Genomic DNA, 10711 nt, shown 5'->3' on the forward strand with positions numbered 1-10711 from the left:
AGAAGACAATATAAGTGAATGTTAAAACAGGACAGCAAATACGGAATTTGACTAAAAAACAAAACACAAGGCAACCAACTGCATTCAGGGAAACTCTTTCTTGTATTGCTTTAATGGGCAGTCTTCACTGAAACTCATTCAACTTCCTACAATGAGAAAAATATTGCAGAAAGACTAAAAATATGACAACTAGCGTCTGGTTATGATCGCTATTAAGGTGTTTCTCACGTTATCTAACTGCAAATATAGCATAACTGCCTATTATCTAAAACTAAACATCAACTATAACGCGTTTCATAAACTACAACAACTGGCCAGATTTCCGAGAGGTAAACTAATGCGTTAAAATGCCAAAAACTGCTGTAATTTCCTCAACTTTCTGGCGAGTGTGCTTGAGAAGCACTGAAATGAATGACACGCTTTACTTTACTGGCCGCGCCCACTTTTAAGACGCCTCCCTTTCGACCAATCAAGCGGGGGTACCGTGCGAGCGTCCCGTTACGTTATTAATATTCATGAGCCATGCCTTCAGCGTCGTAGCGGATCGAGCGCCACGTCGCACACACAGCGATCTGGAGACACAAACAGCGATCATGGTGAAGGTGAGAGAAGCAGCACGCGCTTCATTTCATATGATATAAACACACACACATATGTGTATTTATTTATCAATCACAACTGAACTGTGATCTTAATTTAATCGTCTTTTATTTATTATTTCTGCTTTATGTTGCCTGTTAATTTCCCCAAATTTAATGAGTTATTAATGAAATATATTCAGAATGTCTTTGCGTTTATATTTTTTGTACTTATTTGATTTTAGCATATATTTTTAATGTCATTCATTTGACTTTTTTTGCACATACAGTATATATATATTTTCAAATAATATCTTATTCATAAATCAATCATAAAAAAATTATTTTCTAGGTTTTTTATTTATGGTTTTTACTTTATATATTGCAATCTAGTTTATTTTGTATGTTATATAAGAGCTGTGCTGGTGTTGATTGTGTTTATTGTCTGTGTTTGTAGAGCGTGCATTCAGAAGTTCAGTCCAGCAGAGAAACACACCTGTCCGCAGGTACAGTATTCATAACTCATCTTCAGAAGTCAGTCTCCAGTTCTGCGTCTCATTTAAAGCACATCATATACTGCTAGACTCGTCATGCCTCACATGATTGGTTTTGTTAATGCGTCCCTCCTAACTGAAGTAAACACTGGTCTCTGGTGAGAGATTCGCTGTCGGCTGTTTGAGGGTTTGTGGGAAGAAAGCTTGTTTTCCAACGAGATCCTGTGTGATGATGCAAGATGAGCATCCCCACAACTTACAGTAAAATACATCAAAATATGAAATATGTCCAGTTCCATACTGCAACCCAAAAAAATGAATCGTCAGTTAAGTCTGTTTCTTTAAATTAATACATTTATCTATTTATTTTTATCAAGACTTTATTGCATTGTTATTTATTTGGTTTATTTTATTTTATTGCATGACAATAATGACAATTTATGGTAAAAATTGTTTAATGTGCACCAAAAAGTCATTATTATTCCAAATTCTCATTACAATAGTGCAGTAAAAATAATGAAATTAATAGTAAAAAAAAAAAAAGATTTCCCCCCACATTCTCATTATTATAATGCAGTAAAAATTATGAAATTGTTTTAATGCAAAACGTAATGTTTTTTGCCCACATTCGCATTACTACAATGCAATAAAATAATGACATTAATAATATTTCAGTTTAAAAAAAAGTAATTAAAATTTTCCAAATTCTTATTACTATGGTGCAATAAAAATAATGAAATTGTTTCCACGCAAATTCTTCTTATTATAATGCAATAAAAATAATGACATTAATAATGTTTTCATTAAAAACATAGATTATTTTTCCAGATTCACATTACAAGAATGCAGTAAAAATCATTAAATTAATAGTTTCCTTACAAAAAAAAGTTCCCCATATTCTCATTGTGATAATGCAGTAAAAATTATGAAATTGTACAGTGACGCATTGCTGCCACACACATTTTTTTTTTTCCACTCAATTATGTCGTTTTAACGAGAAAACATCTAGTTATTACGAGAAAAGATGTTGTTTTAACGACATAACATCTCGTTATTACGACATAATTGAGTGGAAAAAATAATATGTGTGTGGCAGCAATGCGTCACCGTAAAATTGTTTTAATGCAAAAAAGTAATGTTTTTTTGCCCAAACTTGCATAACTATAATGCAATAAATGAATGTTTCAATACAAAATGATCTTATTATTATAATGCAATAAAAATAACATTAATAATGTTTTAGATTATTTTCCAAAAAATCATGATACAATAATGCAGTAAAAATAATGAAATTAATAGTTTTAGTACAAAAAAGTAATTATTTTCCCCACACTCTCAGTATTATAAAGCAGTAAAAATAATGAAATTGTTGTAATGCAAAAAAAAAAGTAATATTTCCCCCCGTATTTTGCATTACTATAATGCAATAAAATAATGAAATTAATGTGTCAGTTTTAAAAAATAATAAATATTTTCCAAATTATTATTACTATAGTGCAATAAAAAAATAATGAAATTAATGTTTCAATGCAAAATGTTATTTTTTTTTAATTATCATTACTATAATGCAGTAAAAATAATGAAATTAATAATGTTCCAATGCATTTTTTAAAGTAATGGTTTCTGATGCATACGTTTTTTTTGTTGTCTTTTGATTTTGGGGTTAAATATGACCCAGAAGAAATAACTCGTTTTTTTTCTAATTCTAGTCATTAATGTTGAATATATTGCGAATGTTAAAAGACGTTAATTAAACGTATCGCTGTTATTTTCTTTGCTGCAGATGGCGGTAAAGAGCACCCTGTGGCTCCGCCCACCATGATCTGGCGCGTGACCGGCGGCCTCTTCAGCGCCACGAAGGGCGTGGTCAGAGCCACGGTGGGCGGAGTCACCTGGCTGGGCGGGAAAAGTTTGGAGATCACCAAATCAGCAGTGACCGCGGTGCCCTCGGTGGGCGTCGGCCTGGTGAAGGGCGGGGTTTCAGCGGTGGCAGGGGGCGTGTCCACGGTGGGGTCGACAGTAGCCAATAAAGTTCCGTTCACTGGAAAGAGGAAAGACAAATCGGAGTGAAGAAGCGGACGATTATAACGAGAACCTCGCGTTTGAGCCGAACACTCGTTTACTGTGCTTATGCGCAGTGATGCTGATTTTTGATTGGTCACCAGAGACATGTGACGGGTGTTTCTGACCAATCAACGCCCAAGACATTTGCGCAAAAGGGAGTTTTGTACGTCATACTGTGGGTTTTTGATGTAATCAGTGATGTTTGTTTCTGTAGCTGTTAAACGACGTCATTGGATTTCTTCTGAAATGTTTTCGGTCAAATTGTGTTTGTAAATTGCATTTTTTATTATTTGAATGTAATAAAGTTATTGCTGCGGAATGTGTTTTCAATGATTTCACTCCAGTTTCATCACTTTTAAAAAAATTAAAATTACACAATGGCAGCTTAAAATTTATTGCCAAAACACAATTAATAACGTTTTGCTATCATATGTTGGAAAAGTCTGAAGAGAATTTGATTAGCAAGTTAGCAAAACATCTTTAACGTAACCATGTGGCCAATAATGTCAATATAGTCAGAATTAAACTAAACTTTTTGTTACATTTTAGTTCAAATTAAACTTAATTTGAACTTTGTTCATTTTTATTGGCACAATTAAACTTAATTTTAATAGCGGTATATTTCTATTGATGCATTCCCTCGGAGAAACAATCACGATTCAAACATTTTTAAGATTTAGGAAAATTTCACACAGCACAAAATTCTGTAAAGGATTAATATGATTTTATATAAAACTTAACAGGCTAATTAGACTATAAAACAGACTTAATAAGCACTATTATTGCAGGCTTATTGATTATCTTAGTAATAATACAATTCACGTAGCAACTTGCAGGATATAGTAAGCTAACTGATTAGCCTGCTAAACCGGCTAAAATTGTGAGCAGGCTAATCAGCTTATTAACTAAAATCTGTCAGTTGTAACTTAAAACACGTTGTATAGCGTAGCTATACACGTTGTATAGCGTAAGCTAACTGAACACAGAAATATTTAATTAGCTTTGATTATATCTTACCTTTACAGGAGTGCAGTCGTTCAGCACAGTCACGATCACAACAACTTGCAAGCAGCTAACTCATTTAAGAGACAAAAACGGTTCATAACTAGATAATAAAATACATCTAGTTAAAGATCTAGTTTTATTTTTATTAAAAATAAAAAACAAAACACTCACATTGTGTTTAAATATTTTTTATTAGCTGGCTGAGTACCACACAGACTTGAGAAACAAATGCTGGTACTATATATATATATATATATCTTTAAAATTCAAAACAGCTACTAATATTTTGTAGAAAAACTGAAAGCACAAGCGGTAAAAATATGCAGCTCCATAAGATACAGCTGTTATATACAAAACACTGGAGTACATAGAGATGGAGACAATGACAATGAGAGGTGGAAATAATGCACAGCCGATGATATCAAACACCTGGAGCCCATTCTACACAATTCTATCTGTGCAAAAACACTGAAACATGGAGCAAAATACAGTCGTTTATACAGACGAGACAATCATTCATCTGTGGTACAGTTACAATAGCTTGGACCCAAACCCATTCCAACGATCCTGTGACTCATGGAGACAGACGCAGGTATGTACAGGTGAGGTGCTGCGGAAACTCTTCCGTTCGTCCGTAATACTGAGTGAATCTGGATCCGTTTAAATGTGGCGTAATGCGTGTTCTTCTGTGGCTGTTTGCGATTACTTGTATTTTCCTATATTAAGGTCCGTTTACGCCAAACAAATCTTCACAAATTTGAATATAAACAATGGAGAGTCATTTTTTTTCGCAACTGGTGACGGAAATGTGCTGACCATTAAGACTTGAGCTCTGGTTCACGTTTTCGTCAACTAAATTAATGTTTTCTTATTAAAACATTTAGCTTTTCGTTCAACCTGACGAATATTCGTTTACACTCATTCGTTTAGACGGAGTTTGGCGTGAAAGGACCTTTACTTTAAAAGTTCATGAAGACAGTATTTCCATCTGATTTTTAAAATCAATATTTGGGATAATAATCACATTTTATTTAATTGTGTATTACGTTATAAAATTTCTAAAAATGTTAAAATTACATTTTTGCCACAATTTGATTGGACAAACCGTTTAATTGTTTTGAATGACTTTGAATGTTTGTGTTTAACACGCGAGGTCTGGTTATAATACATTTTGCGAATCCATCAGTGGGTGGAGCTTAGGAAGAGAAGGCCACGCCCTCCCCGTCTTCCCGCCGCTTGCTTCTGAAACAAACAGATGAATACAACTGAACGATTCTAATATTATTAATCGGCAACTTTTGTATAGCTTCGACTTTTTTACGAACCTCGTCGTCTTGGGCTTTTAACGAGGGGGAGGGGCCGTCATCACCATGGCAACCGTTGTGTTCCGCCTCCCTTTCTCTCTTTCCAGTCCCGCCCCCAATCGGCCAAATCAGACGCCCTGAAGGAAGTCGACATCAAACTTTGCTCGCAAACCACTGTAACGTATTTCCTGCGCAAAAAAAACCAACCTGGTTGTTGTGGCACGGCAAATTTGTGGTCGTGCTCCGACAGGTCGCTCTGGGTGGTGTAGGGTGATGTACGGTGGCCTGCAGAAGAGAAACGTAAAAAAAAAATATTGCGTAAACGTTCATAAAACGTTATCAAATGAACCGAAGGACTAGGGGTGTGCGATATATATTGTCTGCGATAATATCGTAATTGTTGTTTTAACGATGTGCGATTTGACATTATCGAGTATTTTGCAAAAACCGTTCAAAACACCTAAAGAGCGCACGCATACGTTACGTGAAGTCTAGACTAGTGCGCATTTAGAGTGCGTTCTTTCACTGCATGATTCAGTCTATTAAAATGAATTTACAATGATCACAAAATTCAAGATATGGGGACAGAAAATTTATATATTTATATCACTTCATATAGTTAATCAATATCACACAAAGAGTGCCGTTTTTTCTTTAAAAACTGCCATGATTACAAATGTAATATTGATTTTTTACAACAGTTCAATAAACAAGTTAATTATTAAGAGACTAATTAATTATGAGATAGAAGTTAAGCAGTTAATTATGAGATTATTGCTTGTTTTTGCGCTATTTCGACTATAAAAGTAATTCCAAACACAGCCACAGCACTGTTTTGCATCTCTGAGCAACATGACGGTGTCTCGTTCCTGAATGAATCAACCGTTTAAATGATTCGGTTCAATCGCAATGACTCATTTATTAACAGTGACTTGCTGCCACCTGCTGGCGGTTTTAATTTCACACTCAAAGTTTCTTTTTATTATTTGAAAAATTTGAAATAACAGTATTCAACGTTTTATGATTTATCAAAACATTATTAATGCATTTGTAATTGCATGTTAAATGCATTCATGTTTTGCATTAAACAGTGTGTAAACACATCTAAATGCCTCTTCAGACGCAGCTTCTGTGTTTCCTCTGCATTGCAAGATGAATTTTATTGATACTAATTTAATTTGCTTGGTAACAGCCCAAATATCTTATTATTCTAATTTGATTAAATGTAATTCCTCTGCATTGCAAAGATGAATTTTATTGATACCAATTTAATTTGCTTGGTAACAGCCCAAATATCTTATTCTAATTCACTGATTAAATGTAACAATTTGACTCAAAAGACAATGCACGCTTTATAAAGGTAAAAATGCCCATAAAAGGTAAAAATCTATTTAAACTTATTGGAAAAGATTCATTTCTGTCACTGCTGTGAACTGCACAGAGCATTAAAACTCAACTTCAAACACACTTACTTGATCGCAACGTACGATTTCAAACACTCACGATGAGACGAAGTGCCGCTCTGGGTCCTCCGGCGTGTAGGTGGCGCTGCTGCTCCTTGGGCTTCACTGACACCTACCACCTCCATGTGGTTGGACGGAACAGTTGCGAGAAGACCTGATGGATGAATTAAAATAAAGGCCCGTTCACACCAAGAACATTAACTACAGCGATAACTGACGTGATTCTAATGATATTGTTCTGTTTATTACAAGTACACACACTGCAGTTTGTCGCCTGCCACTTTAAATTCTCAAACTCTAGTTCGATGGATTCTGATTGGCTGTCAATGTTTTTATTGTACATCAGCTCGAAAATATAATTCTGAAAGTAATTCCAACAATATTGTTCTTCTGTGTCATTATAGTTGTGGTGTGGACTTCGCTATTCTTTCATAGTTAAAGCCCTTTCACACCAAGAACAAATATATCAATAACTATAACAATAACTAAATTAACGAATGATAAAGTTCTGTTTATTTTTAATCATGCACTGCAGTTTTGTCATCTACCGCTTTAAATGCTTGAGCTCTTCAAAGTCAGATGGATTCTTATTGGCTGTCAATGTTTTTAACGTTCACCATCTGGAAAAATTCATTCTGAAAGTGATTCCAACGATATCATTCCTCTGTGTCGTTATCGTAACTATAATGATAGCTGTATTAGTGGACGATAACGTTCTGTTTATTATAAGCACGCTGCAGTTTAAATTCGATGGATTCTGATTGGCTGTCAATGTTTGTATCGTTCACCACCTGGAAAAATTAGTTCTGAAAGTGATTCCAACGATATCATTCCTCTGTGTCGTTATCGTAACTATAATGATAACTATATTAGTGCGATATCCTTCCTCTTTGTCATTATCGTAACTATAATGATAACTATATTAATGGACAATAGCGTTCTGTTTATTATAAGCACGCTGCAGTTTAAATTCGGTGGATTCTGATTGGCTGTCAATGTTTGTATCGTTCACCAGCTGGAAAAATTCGTTCTGAAAGTGATTCCAACAATATCGTTCAATGTTTGTATCGTTCACCAGCTGGAAAAATTCGTTCTGAAAGTGATTCCAACAATATCGTTCCTCTTTGTCGTTATCGTAACTATAATGATAGCTATATTAGTCGACGATAACGTTCTGTTTATTATAAGCACGCTGCAGTTTAAATTCGGTGGATTCTGATTGGCTGTCAATGTTTTTATCATTCACCATCTGGAAAAAAATCTTTCTAAAAGCGATTCCAACGATATTGTTTTCATTATAGTTGTGGATTGAACTCTGCTGTTCTTTTAAATGTAGAATGATTTTTAAAACCGTATCTTTAAATAAGAACGTGAAAGCGGTGAACTTGACTAAGCTCTTACTGAGTCCGCGGTATCTGGAGAGCTGCTGGTAGATCTGCCGCATCCTCTCGATGTTCAGGCGGCTGGCCTCGGCGTGGTTCACCATGGGTTTGGGATAATCCACGCCGATCACGCATTTGGCGGCGCGCTGCACGTCGTCCGGTGCGTTCCAGGGGTCGTAGATGAACTTGGCTGGAAAATCTCGGAGTATAGGTAAGTAACATCTGCAATCAGAGCGAGAGATTAACACGCAGCGACTCATCACAACCTCCTCTAAACCAAATATAAAGAATACATGTGACTAGTTGATTAGAAATAAAACGAACATATCAAAACAGGTCTAATATTTCCATAGAGTCTTAAAATAACATCATATAAACAAATAATGACAAAGAAACTGACATGTGACATGTAAATTAGAGCATTCTGGGAAATTAAATGTTCGAGGTCCATTAAGTTCATCTATTAAATATGATCAAATATATACTAATGACCTAATTACTAATTATCAGTTTATAGTAAAACAAAGTAACATAAATTAAATTAAGCTAGATAATAAATGTATTGTTAAAATCTATAATATATATATTTAATATTAATAACATAATATTAATTTACCAATACTGTATAACTTTTATAGGTGACGTTTGATTGATTTTTAATAACTAAAGTTTCTGGACACAACTCATATGTTCATGAATAAGTCATACTGAAAAAATGATACTAAATTAGTATCAGTGTTAATTTTATTTAACAATTAATTTCTATAGGTGACATTTGACTGATTATTAATAATGTTTTGGACATAACTCATATTAAGTAATTCAAACTGAAAAATGATATGTATTACTAAAAAAATATATGTATTATTTAAAATTATTAGTGCTGTCAAACAATTAATCGCGATTAATCGCATCCAAAATAAAAGTTGTTGTTTACATAATATATATGTGTGTATATTGTTTATATTTATTATGCATATACAAGTACAAACACATGCATGTCTATATTCATGAAAAATAAAATATTTACTGTATGTGTGTGTATTTATATATGCACAGTACACACACATATATTATGTAAACAAAAACTTTTATTTTGGATGCGATTAATCGCGATTAATCGTTTTGACAGCACTAAAAATAAATAATATAATTACTATACATTCAAACAAAAAAAAATATATGTATTATTAAAAACTATAATATGCATTATTTAAAATAATTGATATAAATTAATATTATTATCTGTTTGATTTCATTTGATTAATTTTTCATACATTTTTATTTTAAAAAATTTAACATTTTTATCGTTTGTATTATTTTATTATTAAATAATATTTGCATTATTATGTATTATTCAAAAGCTACAATATATTTTATTTAAAATGAATTATACAATTACTATATTATTATTATTATTATAATAAATGCACCTATTTACATCTACAGGTGATATCTGATTCATTATTAAAATCATGTAATTGTAAATGTAAAACAAACTATATGATTTAAAATTAGTAATATTATTTATATATCATCATCAATATTAATTATATATAAACTGAAATTAGACATTACATTAATTACATATAAATTGTAATAATAAAAATTATTAGACATTCCATTATATTTTAAATGGGTTTTTGAACATGTATATATACATATAATTCCTAGACTGATGTGTTATGATGGTTGGTATGGTTAAGTGTAATTGTGCGTTCACACTGGATCCAGATGAGGAAGTGAAGCGAAGCTGCGGACGCTCACCTGATGAAGTCTCCGTTGGGGTCGATCCTGCGTCCGAATCCCACGGGACAGTAGCAGTGGAAGAACTGCTGGAAGAAGGAGCTGCAGGAGGGACAGAGCGCGCTGCCGGCGTTCACGCTCCAGTCAGCGTCCAGCAGCAGCTCCTCAAACACCTGCGGACACGACAAACACACCGCACTTACCCAGCATGCTCTGGGGCACATTATAGGGTTGTGACGGTGAGGAAATTTTCCCACCGGTTAATCGACGTGTGACAACACCGGTAATACCGGTATCACCGCGGGGGCGTTCCCTCTTTTCCTCGCTTTCCTTCGCTTTTAAATAGCTTGAAAGCGCCGTGCGCATTTTACTTTCACTTTCGAATTAGCGGCAATTCAGCGTCAATTGTTGAAGCGTCAAATGTTCAATTAAAACAAATAATTTTAAAATGAATCAAAGTAAAACTTTATATTTATCATAAATATTTTATTTGTTTACCGGCATGTCATGTGACCATAACCAACTCGGAGAACCAGTGAACATGCAAATGTGATACTTAATTATTAAAATATTTATTTTAAAATTTCGGGGGTCCTTCAAATAAAAAATATATTAGGCGAAAGAGGATCAGATGAGAAAAAAAGTGTGCATTGTCAACAGCTTCCAAAGTACTAC

General features: G+C 33.7%; 1 protein-coding gene and 1 pseudogene across 1 annotated transcript; one reads left to right on the forward strand and one right to left on the reverse strand.

Moving 5' to 3' along the window:
- Positions 1–550: 550 nt before the first annotated feature.
- LOC107723087 (transmembrane protein 263-like) lies at positions 551–3448 on the forward strand. The gene is made up of 3 exons (XM_016531605.1): positions 551–602; positions 1036–1084; positions 2856–3448. Exons 1-3 carry the CDS (start codon positions 594–596, stop codon positions 3140–3142), a joined length of 345 nt encoding a protein of 114 aa, XP_016387091.1. The 5' UTR covers positions 551–593; the 3' UTR covers positions 3143–3448.
- An 894-nt stretch (positions 3449–4342) lies between these two features.
- Positions 4343–10711, reverse strand: part of LOC107722806 (cryptochrome-1-like) — a 12248-nt pseudogene continuing 5879 nt past the window's right edge.

This window comes from Sinocyclocheilus rhinocerous, unplaced genomic scaffold (assembly GCF_001515625.1).
Source record: "Sinocyclocheilus rhinocerous isolate Xijiao unplaced genomic scaffold, SAMN03320098_v1.1 scaffold223, whole genome shotgun sequence".
Classification (NCBI taxonomy): Eukaryota; Metazoa; Chordata; class Actinopteri; order Cypriniformes; family Cyprinidae; genus Sinocyclocheilus; species Sinocyclocheilus rhinocerous.